Source organism: Leucopleurus acutus (assembly GCF_964270905.1).
Source record: "Leucopleurus acutus genome assembly, chromosome: 3".
In the NCBI taxonomy this organism is placed as follows: domain Eukaryota; kingdom Metazoa; phylum Chordata; class Mammalia; order Artiodactyla; family Delphinidae; genus Leucopleurus; species Leucopleurus acutus.
In genome coordinates this window covers 128,551,925-128,578,701 of record NC_139145.1, presented here as the reverse complement: position 1 = coordinate 128,578,701, position 26,777 = coordinate 128,551,925, and the positions used below count along the sequence as shown (strand labels likewise).

Here is a 26,777-nt window from a genome sequence, read left to right as displayed (position 1 = left end):
TTTTCCACAGTGGCTGTACTAATTTACAAATCCCACCAACAGTGCACAAGGGTTTCATATTCTCCACATCCACTCCAGCATTTGTTATCTCTTGCCTTTTTGATAACAGACGTTCTAACAGGTGTGAGGTGTTGTCTCACTGTTTTTGCACTTCCCTGATGACTAGTGATGCTGAACATCTTTTCACGTACCTGTCGGCCATTTGTATATCTTCTTCGGAAAAATGTCTATTCAGGTTCTTTGCCCATTTTTCAATTTTTTTTTTTTTTTTGATATTGAGTTGTATGAGTTCTTCATGTTTTGGATATTAACCCCTTATTAGATAAATGGTTTGAAAATATTTTTTCCCATTCTGTAGGTTGTCTTTTCACTGTGTTGATGGTTTCGTTTGCTGTACAGAAGCTTTTTATTTTGATGTAGTCTCACTTGTTTATTTGTTTCTGATTTTTTTTGGTAAGAGTGCTTATTCCATGTTATATCACACTGTAGTTGGTAGGTATGCAGTAACCAAAACCCATCCTATATTGGAAAAAAAGCTGTTGAAATGGACAAAAGTTTCACATCATGGCCCTGGTGTTTATTTCCTACCATTCACAGTTTGCTTTCCTTTGGCCTAAGATCCACCCCTCCCCACTCCTCCCCACCTTTGGAGTTCTTGTTTATTTTTGGTTTTGTTGCTTCTGCTTTAAGTGTCATATCCAAAAAATCATTACCAAGGCCATGTCAAAGAGCTTTATTCCTATGTTTTCTTCTAGGATTTTCATGGCTTCAGGACTTACATTTAAGTCTTTAATCCATTTCAAGTTAATTTTTGTGAGGGGTATAAAATAGGGGTCAAGTTTCATAAAATGAGAAGTTTTAACCTACCAAATTATCATAGTTTTTTTTAAAAAAATAACAATGCACAGTGCTAGGAAAGGTACATACTGATATTTTTATGCAGTGACAGTACTATTAATTCCCATAAACATTTTGGAAATCATTTTAACAGTAGCAAGTGTCTGATTTAAAGATATACAAGTTCCTCTTTTTCTCTTGGAAGACAGTTTAGCCTTAGATTCAAATATCCAGTCTAACACTTACTACTTGTCTAACCTTGATCAATAATAAAAACAGCTAATATTAATTAAGAGCCTACTATTTGCTGACATTGTAATCACTTTATTAAGTGTAATAAATGGTAATCCTAAGTAGTAACTTTCCCAGTGGTAGATTACATTATTAAACACTTTACCTGATTATAAAACTAAGACAGGGCTTCCCTGGTGGCTCAGTGGTTGAGAGTCTGCCTGCCGAAGCAGGAGACACGGGTTCGTGTCCCAGTCCAGGAAGAGCCCACATGCCGCGGAGCGGCTAGGCCCATGAGCTATGGCCGTTGAGCCTGTGCGTCTGGAGGCTGTGCTCCGCAACGGGAGAGGCCACAACAGTGAGAGGCCCACATACTGCAAAAAAAACCCCAAAAAACCCCCCAAAAAAACTAAGACATAAGTAATTTGCCCCAAATCACATAATTGGTTGAACTACATCTGAACTCTGACATTTTTTTCTCCAGACCATTATGCTCTTCTACCATTTCTAAACTTCAATATTTCACCAGAAAATAATATTTCACATTTTCTCCACTGAAATGCCTATTTCCTCTTAAAATATTTTTCCATCTGATGACTTTTCAAATTATAACAGTAATATTTGCGTCTTATAACAAGTAAAATAGTATCATAAAGACATGTACAAAGAGAATCATCCCTTCCTTGAGCTCCCTCTCCTAACAGTGAAAACATGGTCTCCATTATCATTAATATATTTATTTGATCAATCCTCCTGTATGTAACCAATCTCCCATCTCCACTACTACCCCGTCCTCCAACAAGGATGCTGCTTACCAGGCTTAGGCTTTGATTTCTGCTTCTCTCAGCACCCTGATCAGCTGAGCTTGCCTGTCTCCACCTTTGGACTACCTCCTCAACCTGCTCAGCCAGTGAAATCTCACTTTTGGCCAACCTAATCCCTGCCTTATAGGTAGCCTACCCCTACCCAACCTAAATACTTTAGGTCTGAATTGTTTGGGAACCAGAAGGAGGGGTTAAGATGAAGGGAATGGGGGAGGGTACTACAATAGGGAAACAGGGGTGGGGTTTGTGTGGAAGGAGGCAAGGTGTGCAAAAAATAGTTAAAATGGCAGGTCTGACACTGCTATCTTTAGAAAGGGCTGCTTGCAAGACTGGCCCTTACCTGCCTTCTGGGATTTCAGGAGGGTTCCCAACATTTCTGGATAAGAATGGCTCACTGGACCCAAACTAATATTTGGAGCAAACAATGGACATTATGAATACCTACATTCCTTCTGGGAGTCTGGAATTTTGGTACATGCTAAGCAGAAAGTGCTTATGTGGCCAGTTCTCAATTAAAAACTCTAGGCACTGAGTCTCTAATGAGCTTCCCTGATAGCTTCACCTAAGCTGTCACAATTCATTGCTAAAGAAATGAAGCTTATCTGTGTGACTCCACTGAGAGCTTGTGCCTGGTTTCCTTCACAAGTCACCCATGTGCCTTTCCCTCCACTGATTTTACCTTGTATACTTTTGCTGTAATAAATCATAGCCATGAGTAATTTGGTACAACCGTATGCTGCATACTGAGTCCTTCCAGAGAATCCTCAAACCTGGGGGTGGTCTTGGGGACACCCTCCACACAAAAGAATAGAAGTAGAAGGAAGAGGGGTAGGGAGAATATGGGAGAAAAGAGGGAGGGGAGCAAGTGAAGGAGAGAGGGTGAAGGGGAAAGGAGTGAAAGAGAAGAGATATGGGAGAAGGCAGAGGAAACTGGGGTAAGCAGGGTAAGGAAAAGAGCGAGTACTTTTAACTTTTTGTTTTAACGTCTTAAGATGGCTTAAAAAATTTATTATATCCTTTCATCTTCTTCAATGATGAAATACTTTCATTTTTATTTTTTTAGGCTATGACATTTTTTAAAAAATACATTTATTTATTTATCTTCTTTATTTTATCTTTGGCTGTGTTGGGTCTTCGTTGCTGTGCGCGGGCTTTCTCTAGTTGTGGCAAGCGGGGGCTACTCTTCGTTGCGGTGTGCAGGCTTCTCATTGCGGTGGCTTCTCCTGTTGTGGAGCACAGGCTCTAGGCATGTGGGCTTCAGTAGTTGTGGCATGCAGGCTCAGGACTTGTGGCTTGCGGGCTCTAGAGCGCAGGCTCAGTTGTGGCACACGGGCTTGGTTGCTTCGTGGCATGTGGGATCTTCCCGGACCAGGGCTCGAACCCGTGTCCCCTGCCTTGGTAGGCAGATTCTTAACCACTGTGCCACCAGGGAAGCCCCTATGACATTTTTTTGAATACAAGTTTCCCTGTTTCCCCTAAGTTGTAGAAATAGTTTTCCTTTCTCTCCAGATAATTTATAACTTCAATTTTCATTCCATCTTGGACTCAAGAGTTATCTAGAATGTAATTCCTAATTTTTTTTTTTTTTTTGCGGTATGTGGGCCTCTCACTGTTGTGGCCTCTCCCGTTGCGGAGCACAGGCTCCGGATGCGCAGGCTCAGCGGCCATGGCTCACGGGCCCAGCCGCTCCGCGGCATGTGGGATCTTCCCAGACTGGGGTACGAACCCGTGTCCCCTGCATCGGCAGGCAGACTCAACCACTGCGCCACCAGGGAAGTCCTGTAATTGCTAATTCTTTAAACATTGAATTAGAGGTGATGGTGATGTTCTCATTAATTAATTTACTTCCAATTTCTTTAGCTTATGATCAAAGAATATGACCTGTAAAGATGGCTACCTTTTTGAATTTGTTAAAGTTTTCTTGGTAGCCAAGTACATAAAAATTTTGGTAAATGTACCACTGACATATAAAAAACATGCACATTCTCTAAGAGATGTAAAGTTATATATGTCTATTAAATTTGGTGTGTTGTTTATCCATTTCCCCCATATGTATGTATTCTCTCTCTACTATATCAGGACCATTCTGGAAAAGAAACTAGTGTCAAATTTTCTTTACATTTTGCTTTATATATTTAACTGTTTGAATACATGTTTTATTACACCAATTCATCAATTGTGCTTCAAATAATATCATCTATTACAATGTTTGGTGCTTTTAACCAAAAATCTCACCTTAACTAATATTAACAGTGACTTCTGCATTTTGTTGACAATTGTCGAATATCTTTTTATCCTCTACTTTAACTTTTAATATTTAAGAATTTTGTAAACTAGTTAAAAATATTTTAAATTGAGGTATTTCTGAGCAACAGCTTTTAGCTATATTTTATTTAAAAATTAATCTGATAATTTGTGCTTCTTAATGGGAGGAATCAGCCTGTTCACCTTTGGTATGACATCTGATATACTTGATATTATTTATTGTTTACTTAATGTCATAGTTCCATCTTTAACTTTTCATTTTGCTAGTTCAATGAAGTTGCTGTTCATTCCCCTTTGCTAATTTTGAAGTGTGTCTAAAAAGATCTTCATCAGCCATGTTATATATTTCCAGCTTGTTTATTATTATATATTTAGATTTAACCATACACATACTACAAGGTTCACTGCTCTTCTCTGTTTCCTCTCCTCTTCATCATTTACATACCCTGGGGCCTTGTTCAAATACATTTATTCATCAATTAATGTTGTTCCTTGGGTATTTTTTCTTGAAGGGGAAAGGGGTGAAATATTTCTAGGAATTTTAGCATATGCACAATATTGGACAGATTGGCTAAATTTGGATTCCTGACTTGCAGTCCTTTTTTCTTGTTAGTAGATATCATTCCAGTCTCTAGAACTGCTAAGATGTCTAGTGTCAACCTGTTTTTCTTTTATGAATAAATTGTTTACCATTGGAAGCTTTTAATAATTTTTTTCTCCATTCCTAGATATATTTACTAGGATATTTTTAATTTTATGTCTTTTTCATCAATCCTATTGCACTTCAGTGAACCTTTTTAGTCTGTCAATCTAGTCTCTGCTTGTTTGTTTTGTTCTCCCTCTGGAATTATTATTGCCTCTGGGGTCTTCTGGGTCTACTCTCCAAATCTCTTATCGTTTCTCTCATACTTTTTATACTTGCTTTGTGATTTGACATATTTCTTTCGTTTGATCATCCACTTCATTAGTCAATACTCAAAAGTAGCCACTCCAGTTTGAGGTAAGATAACTAGCACACTTTACCCATCTCCCTAGAAATACAACTATAAAATGTGAACAAAATGCATGGAATACCTATTTGAGGACTCCAAAAAGTAAATAGCAGCAACTGGACTGGGGGAAACACCAAATCCAACATACCACCAAAACAATGGCCAGTTTATTATTTTTTTCTCCTCTGCTACTTCCTGGCTGGAAACCTGGAAGTGAGCACTGTGGCACAGACAGAGAAAGTTCCAGGAGTAAAAAAGGGAACTCCAATACTGAAGGACATGCAGAAATCACCCATCTATATATTTTCTCTCTTTTCTCCATTCTCTTGTGGCCCAGCCCCTAGGCAATCTGATAGCAGCACTGGCAATGGCTGGAAATAGTGACCTGAGGGAGTCAAAACTCTTGGGGAAGGAATCTGTTTTCTCTGTTCATCAGAGCTCTGATCCCAAGAGAGTGGGTCCAATCACCATTGCTTTCTTCCTCTGTCTTCTCACTTACAGGACCAGAACTGGGCCCAAACACATTAGTGTATGGTAAACAGGGTAACTGAGCCCAATGTTTCCAGCAGGAGTACCAAAAGGGAGAGTCCCAGTGATGAGAGGTACCAGAAAGATCACTGAGAGAAAGAAGCTCAGGAAGGCAACCTCATAAAGTTATTTATGAACTCCAGGACTCATCACTGAGCAGAGCATGCATGGAGCTAACCTTAAGTAGCATACAAAAGATTCTGAAAACTAAGCTAACAGAGTACCACTCAGGTAACAGACTACTGAGTGGCACACATTGGGGGCAGATTTGAAATGGCTTTGAAAACTGAATTGACATTAGAACCATGGCAAACATAAGGAGGTAAGAACTTTCAGCCTGAACCTAACTTTGCCAATTGCTTCTTAAAACAAAAATATCAACATTCTTCATAGGACTGAAAAAAGACCCAGAGTTTCATGACATTACAAAATGTCCAGGATACAATGCAAAAGTACTCTGCATATGAAAAACCATGGACATTTCAACTTGTATGGGAAAAGACAATCAGACAGACACCAAAGCTGAGGTGACACAGATGTTGGAATTATCTGACAAAGACTTCAAGGTAGCCATTAAAATATGCTTGAGCAAGCAAATGTGAACATAATTGAAACAAATGTTAAAAAAGGAAAGTCTCAGCAAAGAAACAGAAGACATAATTAAGAACCAAATGGAAATTTTAGAACTGAAAAATGTTAAATTATTTTTCATCAAAAATCTAATTTTCATTAAAAACTATTTTTCTGATAGACTAAATTGCAGATTAGAGATGACAGAGGAAAAAGTCAGTGAACCTAAACACAGATCAATTGAAATTACACAATTTAACAACATAGGGTAAAAAGACTAAAAACAAAAAGAAGAAAGAAAAGAAAAGAACACAGCCTCAGGGACCTAAGTAACAATTATAAAAGGCCAAATGTCATCAGAGTCCCAGAAAGAAAGAAGAAAGTGGTATGTAAAAAATATTGGACAGAAATAATGGCTGAAAACATCCTAAGTTTGTGGAAAGATATAAATCTGCAAGTTCAAGAAGCAGAATAGACTCTATGATAAACCCAAAGAAGTCCATGCTCAGACACATTATAATCAAACTGCTGAAAACTAAAAACAAAGAAAATTTCAAAGCAACCAGAGAGAATGACAAATTACCTACAGAGAAACAAATGATTGAACTAACTGCAGATTCCTTTTCCAAAACCATAGAGCCATCCAGCCTTGTTCTAAAAGAATTTCTAAACAAAGTTCTTCAGACAGAAGTGAAGTGATATAGGAAGGAAACTTGGGATATCAGAAATGAAAAGAGAACACCAGAAATGATACATATCTAGGTAAATAGGCTATTCTTCCCTTTAAAATATGTTTGATGGTTGAAAACAAAAATTGTGACACTGTCCAATGGAGTTTACAATGTATGTAAATCTAATATATAAGACAACACCACATATGGTGGAAGGTAAAGGGTGATAAAGTTTCAATATACCAAATGAAGGAGTAAAATATTGATTCTAAGTAGAAAATGAAGTTAAGTAGGTGTTTTACAATTCCTAGAGCAATAACTAAAAAATACTATACAAAGAGATATAGTCAAAATCACAATAGATAAATTAAAACAGAATATTAAATAATGTTCAAATAACCCAAAAGAAAGCAGGAACAGGTAAATAAAAATGTGAAGCAATCAGTACTTCCATTCACTGCTGATAGGAATGTAAGCTTTTAGAGAACTGTCAGTTTCTTAAAAAGTGAAACATATACCTAGTCATTCCACTGCCAGGTATTCACCCAAGAGAAATAAAAGCATATGCCCATACAAAGACTTGTGCATGAATCTTTAGAGCAACTTTATATGTACTAGTCCCAAAACAACTCAAATGCCCATCAACAAATGAATGGATAACGAGTCATGGTATATCCACAAAATGGAAAACTCCTCAGCAATAAAAGAATGGATACATGCAACAGGATGGAGAAATTTCAAAATAATTATTCTGAGTGAAAGAACGCTAAGAAAAAATAATTTCATTTATAAAAAATTCTGAAATATACAAACTAATCAATAGTGACAGAAAGCAGATCGGTAGTTTCCTGGAGTAGAAAGAATGTGAAACAGGGAAAGAAGGGAGAAAGGGATTACAGTCTTGATGAAATTTTGGGGCTTATGGATGATTGTTATCTTGATTATGGTGATGGTATCAAAAGTGTATATATATGTCAAAACTCATCAAATTGTATACTCTAATGTGCAGTTTAGTGTATATCATTGTACCTCAGTAGAGTTATAAAATAAAAAAGGAGGGTATGAATTATAAACATTGCATTTTAGTGTTCATGTCTTTGCCTGTAGTCAACGACAAGGAAGAAACTAGGGCAAATGACAGTAGACATCTTCTTTGAATAAAATAGGACTGTATTTGTTTAGTTAAGCTAAAATATCATTAAAGAGGGGAATCTTAAAAAAAAACTACCTTAAACAGTTTAACTTAAATATACAAGTAGTTCTTATTTTGCATTGTCTGATACACACGAATTTCAGTTACCATAATTTAGTTAATACCAGGCCACGACAACATGGTTCAAATCTCAGTTACCATGGTATATTAACTGTGAGTAAAAAGCGCAGTGTTCAATACTTGCTTTTCAGTCAAGCTACTATGAAAATAACATGTACATTAAAATTAGTGAGCACTTTGCATGACTTCTTTCAAAGTCTGCAGATGATCACTGTGCATTTGTTATTCAGTTCACACACAGCATTTAGTTTTGTTACCTCTGTGCCCCTGAGATAAACCCACAAGGAATTCCACAGAAATGGATAACTGAATGGGGGAATTAGCGAACATAATTAAAGTGCACAAAAGCAACACAAAGTGATGATACTGGAAGTGAAACTCAAATTGAATGTAAATGGAATTACAAAAGAAATAGCTCACTGCGGAATGTTGACATTGCTGCCATTTTAGAAACTCTAGACATGCAGACTGAAGAGATCAATGAAGGTGAACTTATCGACATAAATGAGGTAAAGTGTTTGCGATGAAAAGGCTGAATATGTCCTAGAAGAAGTGATGCTGGCAGAAATCTTCACATTAAAAGAACTCTCAAGGACTTCCCTGGTGGTCCAGTGGTCAAGACTCTGCACTCCCAATGCAGGGGGCACAGGTTCGATCCCTGGTCGGGGAACTAAGATCCTGCATGCCGCACCACATGGCAATAAATAAATACATAAATAAATAAAGAGAACTCTCAGAGATATTTCAAGCCATTGAGAATGTAAAGGATAAAATGTTGGAATCTGACACAAATTTAGAAAGGCGTGTGATAATTAGCCAAGGTAAAGAAAAGATGCTCAACTTGTAAGTTGTTCAATGAGAAGACAAGCACTGCTCAAACTACTCTTGACAAGTTTTTTTTTTTAAACAAAGAAATATACTTTGGTTCTCATCATTTCTAATATTTTACGTTACACAGATAACTGATAGTGACTTCTAGTGCTTCAAAAAAATTTTTTAAAGGTCACAGAACAATTTGAATTTTCCGCACTAATTATTAAGATAACTTTGCATAGGTTTTAGCTTACACAATCAGTTTTATGGATGTGCACTACTATGCAAAGCAAAGACTGTCTGAATATTAGCTAATTTTTTGAAGAAGAATGAAATGTGCTGAACAGAGGGCCATAACATCTTTCTTCCATAAACCATACACATATTATATATAGTCTATGATTTTCAAGGATTGTTAAAATTTGTTTTTTATTTATTAATTTATATATTTTAGTTGGGTGAAAATTTAAGACATATACAAAGCAACTGAATATGGAATCTAAGACATATGCAAAGCAATTGAATGTGGAGTCTTTCTTAAGCAATGATTCTCATTTCTAGCTATACATTACAATCAGCTAGGGCGCTTTAAAAAATTCCAGTGTCCTAGACCAATTAGACTAGAATACATGGGGTTGGAACGATAGCATGAGGATTTTTTCCAAATACCCTATGTTATTTTAAATATTCTGGCAAAGTTGAAAAAGACTGTTTCATCTTTTTACACTTTCCCCAAATCTTTTATAATAACTGTCTCAATCATATCTCATTTTGTTTTAAGCCATTTGTTTGCACTATTTCAAAAGTGGTCCTTTTAGTTTTATAAGAATAGCAACTTTTGTATTCATACTTCATCAGCTCCCACTAAAATGACATCATCAGAATAATAAATAAAACTAGCATTAATAGGGTTAGGAAGAAATAATGACTTTTGATAAGCACACAAAGCAATTGGTGGGAGAGATGTGCATGAGATTACTAGAGTACAGGTTTGTAACCAGAAAGGTTAAGTATGCTTGGGGAATCAATGTTTTACAGAGGAAATGAAATCTATTTAAAGATGGATTAATCTGGCAATTTGGTTAGGAAACCTTCACTGTTTTGAATTTTTATTTCTTCTAATGAAGTAAGAGGTTTAGGTCACAGAATTTTGACTGCGCTAAAGAGCTATACTTAGTTGCTTCCTCAGACCAAGGACTTTTTGGAATTAAAAGACAACAAGAAACCAAATTTTTCAGACACTCAGTGGTGCACACGATTTACATTACTACTGATATGATAAGACCTCTGGTCATATGAGGGAAAAAAGAATAATGCTGCTTCTTTTCAAAAAAGTACCGCTACTGTCACTGAAATTAAAGATAATGGACAATGTCACTCATTTTCCAAACTTTACTTCGCTGATCATTAGGGAAGAATTGCAGAACTACTTGATGGAAACAAGCCACATAGTCAAAGCAGACTGACAAATTTAAGCAGACTGACAAATTTTGATACATACAAATTTTGCTTGATTTCTTGCAGTTACTGGAATAAAAAACTCTGGATATGCCTGTATGCTTTTGTTAAAGTGGATGACCTAGCTGAAAAGGAATTACTGTCAACTGTGCACTAACGGGGGTTGGAGGACAGTAGGAGATGCAACCCCAATCATGCTTAAAACTAACCAAAACATGGTAAAAAAATTAATACTCTCTTATTTAGTTAAAACTGTATGTACTATCTAGAAACATATTTACCCATTCTAAAAGCATAATACTAAAATGTAAGGATAATACATCTTAGAACACAAAACATCATACAAATTGTGCCAAACCCTCTTCTAGGCAATGGGAATACAGGGTTTTAGAAGACAATATACCAGTAAAAAAAATAAGTATATAATACAATTTCAGTGGCAATAAATTGAATGAAGAAAACAGAGCAGAATAATGGGATGGAGAACCATTGAGAGCAAAGAAGGGATTCGGGGGCAGCAACTGACACATTTGATGGCTCCCTCTTCAAACAGTCTTCCCTCAGCATCCATGATACCTCACCACCCTAGTTTGCCTTCAATCCCTCTGGCTACTCCTTTTCAGTTCTTCTGCAGTCTCATCTTCTGCCTAACTTTAAGTGTTGGTATTTTTCAGGTTTGTAATCACTGAACTGCTTCTCTCTTCTTACTCCACAAATAGTGCCTGGGTGATCTTATGTCCTCCTCACTTCACGTATCATCTTGCATTAAACAATCTAAATTTCTCCTGAGCATCAAACATATACTATATGCAACTGTGTCCTGCACTCTCCAAGTGAAATCTCCACAAGTTCCTTGAAAGCAATATGGGAAAAGTCAATATGAACAAAATTAAAGTAAAACTTGCTCCCTCTTTGGGGAGAGATGTTACCATCATTCACCCTGACATACAAGGCACATAGCTGGGAATCATTGCAGACTTTTCCTTTTTCATCATTCATTATATCCAGTTAATCTCCATGGCTGGTTGATACTATTTCTTAGATTTTTTTCAAATATCTTCACCCTCTTGGCCCCAACTGCCACGTCCCTGGCTTGGGCTTCCATCAACTCTCTCTTTGCAACAGTTACCTAACTTGGCTCCCAATCCTGCTCTCAACTTCAATCCATTCTCTAAGCAGATGACAAAATGCAACAGTTGTCACCTTATTCTCATCTTCTTACCACTTAACCAAGCATACAAGACTCTTCCCCATCTAGCCTCCCCTACTTCTCCAGCTTCATCTCTTGTCAATGGCCCTCTCTCCACAATTCTCTGCTCTAGTCATGCTAAACTTTGTTCAATTCCTGGCCTATGCTCCGCCTTTAACATATTGCTTGTCACATAGTAACAGCTCACTAAATACGTTGACTAAATGAAAGAACGAATTCTTGGAAGATAGTTATTCCTTGGGAATCGGGGCGAAGGAATAAAGTAAAATGAAAATATCCTCATTTAGATTTATAGCGCCCTCACTCGAGCACGCGTGCGCACCCACCTGCCTACAGGTATATAAAACCTATCAACAGAAGAGAGAGTAAAGCCCAGTTGTGGTGGAGAAAAGTGGTAATGAGGCGGCCAAGTGTGAGGCAAAGCTAACACAGCCATTGGCCCAAATTTTTTTTTTTTTTTTTTGGTGGTACGCGGGCCTCTCACTGTTGTGGCCTCTCCCGTTGCGGAGCACAGGCTCCGGATGTGCAGGCTCAGCGGCCATGGCTCACGAGCCTAGCCGCTCCGCGGCATGTGGGATCTTCCCGGACCGAGGCACGAACCCGTGCCCCCTGCATTGGCAAGCGGTCTCTCAACCACTGCGCCACCAGGGAAGCCCCATTGGCCCAGAATTTAACCTGAATATTAGATAAAAGAATAAGGTTTTCTTTACCTCCGTGTGGACTCCGCTCTCCGAAGGCGAACAGGGTCGTCCAAACCCGCTTGTCGTGCCAACAAAAACCCTAGCATCCCGTCCCTTCACACCGGCTTGCGAACTGGACGGCGCCATGACAGAACACTGAGGCTGGGGTGTAGAGCGGAGTCTCCCATTGGTCAAGCATGATGCCATCCGGCCAATGGAGAGCGTCGTTACTTGAGGGTGTACGGAAGGAGGTGGGTGGGACTCCTCTGAGCAGGTGGGCTGGGTCGGCTGCCTGGGCTTTCTCGCTTTGGTCTCAGGGAACCTCGGCAGGTCACGGCACGACCCGCGCTGGAGCCGGTGGGAAGGCATGGGTTGGTCTCAGAATTTGTTCCGTGTCTTGTGGAGAGCGCTGTCAAAGGAAGTGAAGGAGCAAGTGGGCACAGACCTGTTCGGGAACAAATACTACTATATCCCAGAGTACAAGAACTGGAGAGGTGAGATGAGAGCTAGGGCAGCGGTTGGGGTGTCGAAAAACGATGTGCGGCACTTGTAATCACCAGAGTAGACAACCCGAGTTCGTTCTCCCCACAACCGTCTCTACTCTGGCCGCTGGCTTTCAGACGGGCTGTCGGTGAACGGATACAACGCTAGCGTTGTATCTCCCATTGCCGAGAGCCCCGCCAGCGGAGGACCGCCCCCTCTGCCCCCCTCAGTGTGGGTCCTTGAGGTCGGGCGACGTAGACGGGGACAAGTCCACGGACGTCTTTTACCAAAGGTTCCCGGGAGGGGTAGGGAAGTGCCTTTCCTCCTCCCGTGACCCTCTTGCGACCAGGCTGGCGCGGGGTAATTGAAGAGGTGTATTTTGAGCGCCTCCGCTCTCCTCTTTCGTGGTGTTGACCTTTTTCAGTGGCTCCGGCGTTGGCCCCAGGCGTCACCTTCCTCAAGGCCAAAACTGTCAGAAGTAGGGCCATGCACGCTGACTGTATGGAAGAGAGATCCCCGCAAGGCTCCACGTTACCTTTCCCGTGAGTTTACACTCCCAAGACCCTGTTGCGCTGACTTGAAGATACAGGGCGCTAACCGTGTTTCTGTGCAGGAATCTTGCGAAGTCTTGATGTTTGGGGAGGTAGGGGCCGTTGCTGGTCTTTGAGATCACACCACGTGGCAGTCGTGGTAAACTCTTCTGTGTTGTTCCAGCGCCGCGATGCAAAAGATCTCAGGCTTTGGGGTCAGAAAGGCATGGGTTAGAATCTCAACTTTGAGATCTAATAACTGAGGGATCACAGACAAAGTATTTGTCCTCCGCAGGTCTCAGTATCCTCACTTGAAAGTTAGAGATAATAATAATAGCAATAATATTGAGAAACACTAAGACCTTTAAAAGTTGTGTTCCATTCATTTCCTGTAACTCTTGACAGAGGGCATTTCTTCTTCGTAGAGCATATGTAAAGGGTATTCCTTGATTTATTACTCAAAATTGTTTTGCCTAGCCCTTTTCTGTAACTTATTTTCATATCTTAGACTTGTTTCCCTAATGAGCATTTAAACTCTATCAGGGCAGGAAATAAGTCTTAAAAGTCCAGAAAGAACCTAGAATGGTGGTGAAGTGTTTCTTGACAGAGGAAGCAGAGAGAAAAATGTTTCTTTTCCATAAGTTGTCAGGTAACGTTAAAAAAATACGAAAAACATCAGATTGACCTTTTTAAATTGAAGTATAATTTACATACAGTAACGTTCATCCTTTTTGGTGTATGGTTTTATGATTTTTGAAAAATGCATACTCTCATGTATCACCACAGTCAAGATATAGAACAGTTCCATCACCCCCAAAAGTCCCTCCTACCCCTTAATATTTCATTCCCTCACCCTGCCCTTGACACCCACCGATCTGTTTTACGTTCCTACAGTTTTGCCTTTTCCAGAACATCATGTATAATAAATGGAGCTATATTGAATACAAGATGCAGTCTTTTGAGTCTAGTTTATTTCACATGGCATAGTGCAGTTGAGATTTATCCATGTATCAGTAGTTCCTTTTTGTTACTAAGTAGTATTCCCTTCCATTATATGGGTTTACCACAGTTTATCTGTTCAGCAGCTGAAGGACATTTAGGTTGTTTCTACTGTTTTTGGTGATTGTGCAAAAAGCCTCTATAAACGTTCACATATAGGGTTTTGTGTGAACATAATTTCTCTAGGGTGAACAGCTAGGAGTGGAATTGCTGAGTTGTGGGTAAATGTATATATAACTAACTTTCTAAGAAACTACCAAACTGTTTTCCAAACTGGTTGTACCATTTTTCATTCCTGCCAGCAACACATGAAAGTTCTAGTTTCACATTCTCACCAGCACTTGGTTTTGTCAGTTTTTTTGTTTTTATTTTTATTTTAGACATTCTAATAGGTAGATAGTGTTATCTCATGGTTTTAATTTTCATTTTCCTAATGACTGAGGATGTTGAGAATCTTTTCATGTGCTTATTTGCCATCCATGGATCTTTGGTGAAGTATCTGTTCAAATCTTTTGACCATTAAAAAAAAATTTGTATTAATTTCATTTCATTGAAAATACAGTATCATTAAAGAAAGACTTAAATTAACAAAATCATGTGTATTCTAAAATGGTATAATTTGTGAGTCACAGGTAATGTTTATCTTATAATTTTATTATTATAATACCAAGTTGTTTTCCAAAGTGCTTATGCCAATTTATGCTTCAATTAGCTTGATATTTTGAATCCATGTACTCTTGATTGTGAGAAAATCAGGCTTTTACCAATGATGTAGTAGAATCAATGCATGCTGCTGTCTAATGTCTCTGTGTGTCTCAGTTCTTAGATAATTGAGGGCTGTGGTACAGATGTGTTATACAGTCTATAAGTACCATTACACATTTCCTAAGCCTTCTACTATAAAGCAAGGGAAAATATTTTTAGTTTGTTTTCAAGCAAGTTTTCAAAAAATAAGTCATCTAACTTTTCTATTTCCTTGATATGAAAGGTGGTTCTTTAGAGGTCTCCTTGAGTTTTCTTTGAGTTGCATAATTGAACACCATCAATGAAGAGTGTTTAAAAACCCTTTAGAGGAAATTAATTTTTCTTTTAATTCAGTTAATTACTGTGGTGCCAGTCATCAAAGAACTACTATATTTTCCACGTAGGGTTTTATTTAATAAGAGAAAATCTGTTGTTATGTAATTCAAAATAAGTCTTGAGTATTGTCTAGTCAGCTGAATTTAAGTTTAGAACTGTGGAAATTTTAACTTTTTTTAAAAAAGCATATTGGCATTTCAGGATAAAAAGATTATGAGTATAGCATGTACTCGGCATTTTTAATAGCAAAGTGTTGATTGACATCTTTTTATTGAAAGTTTGCTTGCTCTATAGTAGATTATTTAGTAGAAGATTCCTCAAACTTGATCTAGAAAATTCCTTAGTTATTGCACCCTTCTTATTTGTAATTTCCCTGAGTTTTTATCCATACGATTCCATTTATCTCATGTTTCAAAAGGTAATTCTCTTCCTTTCTAAGATAAATTCTTGTATTTGTATACTTGAATCTGACTGGAACCTCTTTGAACCTTGTTTCATTATTTTCACCTCCTTTTGCACATTTATTAAACATCTACACCCCTAAAACTAACAAATTTGTTAACTGAAGAACTATTTTGAGTTGTTATTTGCTAATTGACATTGTGAATGTCCGGATTTTGGGGGTGGGGTGAATATTATGCATAATATGCAAAAACACCTGTTTGGAGTATTGTGTTTGGTTCTGGACACCACAGTTTAGGAGAGATGCTTGAAAATCTAGTGTCCAGACAGGGATAGTTATGATGATAAAATTTTCTGGAAATTATATACGTGAGTATTATTAGCTGTGAGTCTTGAGGAGGTTTACCCTTTGAAGAGAAGATTTACGAGGAACTTCAAGTATATGAAAAATCGTGGTATAGAAAAGGATTAGGCTTGGGACTTACCTGATGGCCCAGAGGTTAAGAATCTGCTTTCCAATTCAGGGGATGCAGGTTCAATCCCTGGTTGGCAAACTAAGATCCCACATGCCACAGGACAACTAAGCCCATGCACTGCAACTACTGAGCCCCTGTGCCACAACTAGAGAGCCCAAGTGCTGCAACTACAGAGCCCACACACCACAACTAGAGAGAAGCCTGCACACCACGATGAAATATTCAGCATGCCGCAACTAAGACCCGACACAGCCAAATTTTAAAAAAGATAAAAGGAAAGGATTAGGCTCATCTGTATAGCCTTTTAACTCAGAACTTAGATCAGAGGGTAAATGTTTACCTTTTTATAAGAAGCAACTTTCAGACTGTTAGGGCTGTGCTAGAAAAAGAAGAGAGTGCCTTATGTTTGATTGTAGCTGGGAGAATTTAGGGAGATAAGTAGCTGGAAACATTTGATCAGCACCTTGAAGGATAAATACGATTTCACAAAGAGTGGTAGAAAAGTATTTCTGGTTGGCACCTGGAAGGGATAGGAAATACCACAGAGATTAGAAGGTTGTCCCATGTGGGTAGACTTCAGAGTAGAAGAACAATAGAAGCCGTTCTAGTGAGGGGATAGACAAGGTCAGATTATAAAAGGCCTTGCATAGGTTTGAAATTTATGCTTCATTCTGTAGGTGGTAGGTAGCCATTGAAAGCTTTTCAACAGAGAAAAGTTTGTGTCATAATTAGAGCTATTAGAGAAATGACTCTGGAAGCCCTGGGAAAGATGAGCTAGAGGGGAAAGGGAGGGAACTAAAATTCTGTTAGGTGGGAGCATCGCTAGGTTTACTGTGATCCTGGATAGAGATCTATTTGGACTGAAGTGATGGAAAGAAAAGTTTGATTTGACAAAACTTTTGGACTTGGTAATGAATTGGACTGTTAGAAGGGGAAAGAAAAGAGGAGAGGCCAAAGTTGATTTTATTGTTTTAATTCTGGAGAACTGGTGGATGGTAGTGTACCGATTCATGCAAATAGAGGCTATAAGGGACTAATGCAAATGGAGAAGCAGGGCTTAGGCTTGGCTTGGTGGAAGAGTAAATAGAATTTGTTGCTTATAACAGGGCACCTGTATAATCAGGCAATTGTATACTCAGATCTGCAGTTCCAAAGATGTCAGTGATTAAAATACAAATTTGGAAGCCATCTTAATAGAGGTGATCACTAAAACTGTAGGGATAGTTGGATTCAAGCAGGGAAAGAATAATAATAACATGATATTAAGAGACAGGTATTTGGGGGCTTCCCTGGTGGCGCAGTGGTTGAGAGTCCACCTGCCGATGCAGGGGACGCGGGTTCGTACCCCGGTCTGGGAAGATCCCACATGCTGCAGAGTGGCTGGGCCCGTGAGTCATGGCTGTTGAGCCTGCGCGTCCGGAGCCTGTGCTCCGCAACGGGAGAGGCCACAACAGTGAGAGGCCCGCGTACTGCAAAAAAAAAAAAAGAGAGACAAGTATTTGGGAACCCTGGCATTTCAGTGGCTTCCTGTTACCTGAGAATAAATCCAAACTACCTGGCTGGCATTCATGACCTTTGAGTCCATCTTGAAAGTGATACTTGTTTTTAGTCTAATCTTTAGATCAATGGTTTTATAACAAGCCTAGATATTTATGCTATTAGGAGAGCTCAAACCTGAAAGCTTACATGATTTCCTATCAGGGAGTTGAATCAGATAGTATTTAATTTTCAGCATTCAAAAAATAGCGTTAAAATTAATTGAATGTAGTTATTTAAGAGTTGCATCTAGTCTGTAACGTTGATGTTCCAAAAATGGAATCGGTTGGGGGCAAGGCAGGGATATCAGTGGACCGTAGGTAACAGCGATGCTTTCTTTTAGAATTCAGGACAAATATTTCATCAAACATGGTAGATTTATTTTTGGAACACATTTTAAAAAATTGTATAACCTTCATTAAGGCTTTTTGTATTGAATTGTTTACACTAGGCTACTGCCAGTGATTTTCAAACTGTTCACAGTTTAATAATTATAAAATAAACCTATTCAAGTTCCAGCATTTTATTAGAAAATCTTACATGCTAAAAGATTTTTTTCATTTTATGCTCAGTTTTTAAATGAGGCATTATTTGTACATTTATAGAAATTGTGAGCAAAGAAAAATCTGTGCTAAGATTTAGTGAAAGCATTATTGCCAAATTATATTTTCTGTACTTTCTATATTTATATGAGTGTGTTTAGATTCACATATATCTAGATTATCAGTGTGTCAGACACGTTGTTTATAATAATATTTCCTGAATTTTACATTTCATGCTTTTTGGTTAAAAGAAAAAAAAAAGATGGCCTTTGAACATGGCGTTTCCAAACACTCTTGGGAAGCCAAATCAGAAAAGGTATAAACCGCACTTTAAAGGTGATCATTTAATATTGAGGTCTGTCAATCTAAGATTGAATTTTGTTTAAAATTGAAGGTTATTTTATATCATTTCTATGTGCTTCCTTTTTTAAAAAATTAGTTGGATTTTACCTTTTTTCTAACCTGACAATCATTTATTTTATTTATTTATCCATTTATCTTTAACTATTGAATTATGAAATATTTCAAACATAAAAAATAGAATGATAAAACAAACCACCACGTACCCATCACTCACTTTAAACAGTTATCAACTCATGGTTAAATTTTATTTTCTCCACACCCTGCCACCCAACTCTCCTCTTATTTTGAAGCAAATGCCAAACATCATGTTTATTTATATTTTCAGTATATATCCCTTGAACACAGACTCCTTTTTTTAAATATAACAATAACACCATCATCACATATAGAAATCAAAAATTCCTTAATATCATCAAATATTCTGTCCATATTCCCTTGATTGCCCTATAAAATGCTCTTATTTATTGGTTGATTTGTTTACTTAGTTTTGCAGTTGGTATAAATTGACCTCCAAACAAAATCTTTACATCATGATCACTAATATGGTTTTTTTTTGTTTTTAATTTATTTAGTTATTTTTGGCTGCATTGGGACTTTGTTGCTGGGCGCCAGCGTTCTCTAGTTGCGGTGAGTGGGGGCTACTCTTCATTGCAGCGCGCGGGCTTCTCATTGCAGTGGCTTTTCTTGTTGCGGAGCATGGGCTCTAGGCGTGTCGGCCTCAGTAGTTGTGGCGCGTGGGCTTCAGTAGTTGTGACTCGCAGGCTCTAGAGCACAGGCTCAGTAGTTGTGGCACATGGGCTCAGTAGTTGTGGCTTGTGGGATGTAGAGCGCAGGCTTGGTAGTTGTGGCGCACAGGCTTAGTTGCTCTGCGGCATGTGGAATCTTCCCGGACCAGGGCTCAAACCCATGTCCCCTGCATTGGCAGGTGGATTCTTAACCACTGCACCACCAGGGAAGTCCACTAATACGTTTTTTAAGTCTCTTGTAGTTTATAGGTTTCCTCTTTATGTTGTTTTTGCTCTATCTCTCTCACACACACACCCCTGCTTTTTTGGGAGTGGGTGTTAACAAAAAGTTACTTTTTTTTTTTTTAATGGCATTAATCCATTCATGTTTGTTGTAAGAAGTGGTATATTTCATCTTTGGTCATCTTATTTTTTATGCTTTGTTATTTATGTCTTCTTATCCCTACCTTTTTAGATGTCTTTTGTAGTATAGCCCTCATTTTACTTGAACTTGGCTGTACTAAGTGAGACCTGAGTGAATGCTACAGGCCTGTGGCTTCCTATAGGGTTCTGGTAGAATTTCTCTGGGAGAACTGTACTCAGTACTCAGGATGTCTTCACTTTCATCCCCTGCAAGTGGGACTCTTAAGAATGTTAGTATCAGGTCAGAGTTGTAGTTGCCTATGAGAAATAGGGAAGGGGCTCATTGGGATACTTAGCACATACTATTGTTTGGAGCCTTTTAAAAAAGATCTTATTTTGTGACGTCTTACAAGCTCTTCACGTCAGTGATAACTAGGCCTTCCTGTTAGGAGCACTGATGGCATTCCCAAATTCCTTTGACTTGACCCTTACCATTTATTTGCCCCTTGCTCTCATACTTGCTGCTCTAAGATTGGGGTTTTCTCAGTACTTCTTTTTGGAAAAACCCATAGAAATTCTTTCCAGTGTGTCCTGTTATGTCTGTGCTGATTTACAGACCAGTCAGCATTGTTGGTTTTGCCTTCCATTCATCTTGTACCATTCACTAGTTTTCTCATGTGACAAATATTTATTCAGCACTGCTTTATGCAGAACATATCTGTTTTATGTATTTCAGGTCTATTGGCTTCAGTTTCTCACCTTTTGATGTTTAACTGTATCACTTGTCCAGTTTAGCTGCATCCTATATTCTTTAATAAAGTCAATAGGATTTGGGAAGATAAATGAGGTAAACATAAATCAATGGCAATTTTAAACTGAAGTTTACATATTTAATTTGTAACACAAATTAGCAACACATTTTTTCCTCCATTTTGTTCTCAATTCACGATAGCCTCCAGTCTTTTTAGCAGTAGTTCCATGATAGCTGTCATTCATCGAGTGTTAACTGATTAGTTCATGTCTTTACAGCAGCCATATAACTAAGGATTATTATCCTTGTCTTAAACATGAGGTGTTTGTTTCATTTTGAATACATAAATGAACTTTATGTGTATGTGCCTGGGTACAGAGTAGGTACTCAAAAAATAGCTGTTCAATGAACTGAGATATTTATGGACCCAGAATTATAAAAGCAAAAACAAAGCAAGATTTTTTTAAAATGTAGGAAATGATTTAGTTTTACAAAATCTTAAAACAGTGATTAAGGTATATTTTTCTTTTTATTTATTATAAATGGGCCAAATTATTCTTCAGGGATTAAAATATTCTCATTAGAAATAAGACTGTCTTTTCCATAACTTTTCTAGTGTGGTTCCAGTTTGAACTTAGCTTAGTTGCGGGCATCAAACTTCTGTTAAAATACTGAGTCATGGGCTTCCCTGGTGGCACAGTGGTTAAGAATCCGCCTGCCAATGCAGGGGACACGGGTTCAAGCCCTGGTCCTGGAAGATCCCACATGCTGCGGAGCAACTAAGCCCGTGCGCCACAACTACTGAGCCTGCGCTCTAGAGCCTGCGTGCCTAGAGTCTGTACTCTGCAACAAGAGAAGCCACTGCAATGAGAAGCCTGTGCACTGCAACAAAGAGTAGCCCCCACTCGCTGCAACTAGAGAAAGCCCCCACACAGCAACGAAGACCCAACACAGCCAAAAATATAAGTAAAATAAATAAGTTTATTAAAAAAAAATACTCCAAAAGATACCCAGTCATATTTTTTTCCTTTCAGGATGAATGAATCATCATCATCTGATAATTCAAAACCTGTATCATCCAACTGTTAACGTGTGATTATAGAGCTGCATTGTTTTATGTTTTTTTTAACATCTTTATTGGAGTATAATTGCTTTACAGTGGTGTGTTAGTTTCTGCCTTATAACAAAGTGAATCAGCTATACATATACATATATCCCCATATCTTCTCCCTCTTGCATCTCCCTCCCACCCTCCCTAACCCACCCCTCCAGATGGTCACAACGGACCGAGCTGATCTCACTGTGCTATGCTACTGCTTCCCACTAGCTATCTATTTTACATTTAGTAGTATATATAAGTCCATGCCACTCTCTCACATCATCCCTGCTTACCCTTCTGCCTCCCCATGTCCTCAAGTCCATTCTCTACGTCTTTATCTTTATTCCTGTCCTGCCCCTAGGTTCATCAGAACCATCCCTCCCTTTAGATGCCATATATATGTGTTAGCATATGGTATTTGTTTTTCTCTTTCTGACTTACTTCACTCTGTATGACAGACTCTAGGTCCATCCACCTCACTACAAATAATTCAGTTTCGGTTCTTTTTATGGCTGAATAATATTCCATTGTATATATGTGCCACATCTTTATCCATTCATCTGTCGATGGACATTTAGGTTGCTTCGTGTTCCATCTATTGTAAGTAGAGCTGCAGTGAACATTGTGGTACATGACTCTTTTTGAATTATGGTTTTCTCAGGGTATATGCCCAGTAGTGGGATTGCTGGGTCATATGGTAGTTCTATTTTTAGTTTTTTAAGGAACCTCCATACTGTTTTCCATAGTGGCTGTATCAATTTACATTCCCAACAATAGTGCAAGAGGGTTCCCTTTTCTCCACACCCTCTCCAGTATTTATTGTTTGTAGATTTTTTGATGATGGCCATTTTCACCAGTGTGAGGTGATACCTCATTGTAGTTTTGATTTGCATTTCTCTAGTGATTAGTGATGCTGAGCATCGTACCATGTGTTTGTTGGCAATATGTATGTCTTCTTTGGAGAAGTGTCTATTTAGGTCTTCTGCCCAGTTTTGGATTGGGTTGTTTTTTTTTTGATATTGAGCTGCATGAGCTGCTTATAAATTTTGGAGATTAATCCTTTGTCAGTTGCTTCATTTGCAAATATTTTCTCCCATTCTGAGGGTTGTCTTTTTTTTTTTTTTTTTTTTTTTTTGCGGTACGTGGGCCTCTCACTGTTGTGGCCTCTCCCGTTGCAGAGCACAGGCTCTGGACAGGCAGGCTCAGCGGCCATGGCTCACGGGCCCAGCCGATCCACGGCATGTGGGATCTTCCCGGACCGGGGCATGAACCCGTGTCCCCTGCATCGGCAGGCGGACTCTCAACCACTGCGCCACCAGGGAAGCCCTGAGGATTGTCTTTTTGTCTTGTTTATGGTTTCCTTTGCTGTGCAAAAGCTTTTAAGTTTCATTAGGTCCCATTTATTTATTTTTGTTTTTATTTCCATTTCTCTAGGAGGGGGGTCAAAAAGGATCTTGCTGTGATTTATGTCATAGAGTGTTCTGCCTATGTTTTCCTCTAAGTGTGTCTGGTCTTACATTTAGGTCTTTAATCCATTTTGAGCTTGTTTTTGTGTATGGTGTTAGGGAGTGTTCTAATTTCATTCTTTTACATGTAGCTGTCCAGTTTTCCCAGCACCACTTATTGAAGAGACTGTCTTTTCTCCATTGTATATTCTTGTCTCCTTTATCAAAGATAATGTGACCATATGTGTGTGGGTTTATCTCTGGGCTTTCTATCCTGGTCCATTGATGTATATTTCCATTCTTGTGCCAGTACCATACTGTCTTGATTACTGTAGCTTTATAGTATAGTCTGAAGTCTGGGAGCCTGATTCCTCCAGCTCCATTTTTCTTTCTCAAGATTGCTTTGGCTATTTGGGGTCTTTTGTGTATCCATACAAATTGTGAAATTTTTTGTTCTAGTTCTGTGAAGAATGCCATTGGTAGTTTGAAAGGGATTGCATTGAATCTGTAGATTGCTTTGGGTATTATAGTCATTTTCATAATGTTGATTCTTCCAATCCGAGAACATGGTATATCTCTCCATCTGTTTGTATCATCTTTAATTTCTTTCATCAGTGTCTTATAGTTTTCTGCATACAGGTCCTTTGTCTCCTTAAGTAGGTTTATTCCTAGGTATTTTATTCTTTTTTTCATAATGGTAAATGGGAGTGTTTCCTTAATTTCTCTTTCAGATTTTTCATCATTAGTGTATAGGAATGCAAGAGATATCTGTGCATTAATTTTTTATCCTGCTACTTTACCAAATTCATTGATTAGCTCTAGTAGTTTTTTGTTAGCATCTTTAGGATTCTCTATGTATAGTATCACATCATCTGCAAAGAGTGACAGCTTTATTTCTTCTTTTCCGATTTGGATTCCTTTTATTTCTTTTTCTTCTCTGATTGCTGTGGCTAAACCTTTCAAAGCTATGCTGAATAATAGTGGTAAGAGTGGACATCCTTGTCTTGTTCCTGATCTTAGAGGAAATGGTTTCAGTTGGCTGTGGGTTTGTCATATATGGTCTTTATTATGTTGAGGTAGGTTCCCTCTATGCCTACTTTCTGGAGGGTTTTTATCGTAAATGGATGTTGAGTTTTGTTGAAAGCTTTTTCTGCATCTATTGAGATGATCATATGGTTTTTTCCCTTCAGTTTGTTAATATGGTGTATCACATTGATTGATTTGTGTATATTGAAGAATTCTTGCATTCCTGGGATAACCCCACTTGATCATGGTTAATGATCATTTTAATGTTCTGTTGTATTCTGTTTGCTAGTATTTTGTTGAGGATTTTTGCATCTATGTTCATCAGTGATATTGGCCTGTAGTTTTCTTTCTTTGTGACATCTTTGTCTGGTTTTGGTATCAGGGTGATGGTGGCCTCGTAGAATGAATTTGGGAGTGTTCCTCCCTCTGCTATATTTTGGAAGAGTTTGAGAAGGATAGGTGTTAGCTCTTTAGAGCTGCATTGTTTTTGATGATGTCACTTCAACTTATTTGTATTTAGTGTTTAAATACACTGAAAACCATAGTTAATTGGTATTCAATTAAGACATAGTTATTAAAAGTCAGAAAAATAAAATGGTCAGAATTATTAAGTAAGGTGTGTCTTTTTTCAGTGAGTAATTGGAAGATTATGATATATAGTTCTTTAGAATGTGATTTTACTCTAACATTTGGGAAATATTTTTCCAGCAGGTGGCAGCATTGTCTTGAAAAATGTAGCTTGCCAGTTTATTAAATATTTTTCTTTGAGCCAGTTTGAGGAAGGAATCTTTTCTTTAAAATAATTGAATTTATATTTTTTCTTCCAAATAAACCCAGCACTACTGCTTTATAAAATGCTAGTCATAAGACAAGGATTTCAAAATGACGCTATGGATTACTCCTAGTCAGTAATGCAGTGATAAAAGTGACAGTTATGTTTTGAAGAATTGACCAAAATTTTAAAAGATCATACATATAATTTTTCTAACAGTAAGTAATATTCTGTCTTGAGTTATTGGAGATAACATAATATAATCATAACCATGGACATCATCAAATTCATAGAATATCCTAAAATGTTTTATGATTTTACTTAAACCATGCCTTCTGTTTAGGAATACCTGAAAAAAGTTGAACTTCTTTTAAAATCCTTTGTTGAATATAAAATAATAAAAATGGTTAATTTTTTACATAGGTTATCTTAATGTTCTCTGAATGTTGGAATTTCCATTTTCTTATCTTCATTTTAAAATTTCATTTCTTAATTGTGTTTTCCTCTGAGATTATTTCAATTGCTTATTGAACTTCCTTAGTTTGTGTGTGTATGCATGCATGTACTTAAACACTTAATTGTATTTTGGTGAGGGGAAAATATCAACATTTTCCCTGTAGTCCTTGATTGCATTCCTGTCTCATACCAGTGGAATCACATCAGAGTCATACTTTCGTCCAAGAGAGAAACAGGAGCATGAAATTATTCACAGTCATACAGGCAATCCTTTATACTGTCTTTAAGAATTTAAGGAACCATAATCTTCAATTCTGCCTTTCCCTGCCAGGGAAATATGGGACCTTTTGATCAGAAATGGAAACTAATAATGAATGAGTGACTAAGCTAGTTATATCTATTTCTGAGTGAGGCTGAATATGTTTCATGTAAGAGAAAAAGAGTTATTGTCCTTTTTTGCTTTGAGTATCTCATAATTGCTTTATATTAAGAGTAGTAATGTCACGCTTCCCTGGTGGCGCAGTGGTTGAGAGTCTGCCTGCCGATGCTGGCGACAGGGGTTCCCATAGTGCCCCGGTCTGGGAAGATCCCACATGCCGTGGAATGGCTGGGCCTGTGAGCCAGGGCCGCTGGGCCTGCGCGTCTGGAGCCTGTGCCCCGCAACGGGACAGGCCACAACAGTGAGAGGCCTGTGTACCACAAAAAAAAAAAAAAGAAAAAAAAAAGTAGTAATGTCAATAGCAGCAATCACTGTAATTAGTATTATTAAATCCTATGAATTAGACACTATTCCTAGCACTTGTCATGATTCACTGTATTTGCGGAAGAATTACAGCAAATGAAAAATAATATATCTAGTATTGATTTGTCAATGTCATTTAGTGGTGAGCTCCATTTGTGTTCATCATTGAACCCAAGTTGCTCTGTCCAGGTAAATCAGTTGAAACTATTACTTTTCTTACTTAGCCCTCTCACTTCCCAAAGTACTACTCAGTTCGGCAGTTCATTTTTGCTGCTATTTGGAGACTGTATAAGTGTTAGTTACTCTACAAGAATTACAAAATCAAAAGAGGAGATCAAGATGTTGGAGTAGAAGGACATAGGACTCACCTCCTTCCATGAACACATCAAAAATACATCTACATGTGGACAAATTTTCACTGAAAACTAACTGGAGAGTAGCAGAAAGACTCCTGTACAACCAGGGCTGTAAGAAAGATCCACACAGAATTGGGCAGGAAGGGAAGAGAGGTGAGAGGGTTGGGACCTGTGCCCCTGGGAGGGGACTCAGAAGAGGAGATCCTTGGGAGTGAGTGGTTCAAGCCATATTTTGGGTGCACCAGCCCTGGGGTCTGACAGTGGGAAGCTCAGTCCCCT

The 26,777-nt window shown here is 38.1% G+C and overlaps 2 protein-coding genes across 3 annotated transcripts in view; one reads left to right on the top strand and one right to left on the bottom strand.

Moving 5' to 3' along the window:
* ERCC8 (ERCC excision repair 8, CSA ubiquitin ligase complex subunit) overlaps positions 1-12,487 on the bottom strand; it is a 58,376-nt gene extending 45,889 nt beyond the window's left edge. The window contains exon 1 of the mRNA XM_082837014.1: positions 12,383-12,487. Coding sequence (XP_082693140.1) covers positions 12,383-12,459 — 77 coding nt within the window. The 5' untranslated portion in view covers positions 12,460-12,487. The remainder of the gene's footprint in view (positions 1-12,382) is intronic.
* Positions 12,488-12,651: 164 nt separating this feature from the next.
* NDUFAF2 (NADH:ubiquinone oxidoreductase complex assembly factor 2) overlaps positions 12,652-26,777 on the top strand; it is a 185,815-nt gene continuing 171,689 nt past the window's right edge. For both annotated transcript variants that reach the window (XM_082836160.1, XM_082836161.1), the window contains exon 1: positions 12,652-12,846. In XM_082836160.1, coding sequence (XP_082692286.1) covers positions 12,720-12,846 — 127 coding nt within the window. In that variant the 5' untranslated portion in view covers positions 12,652-12,719. The remainder of the gene's footprint in view (positions 12,847-26,777) is intronic.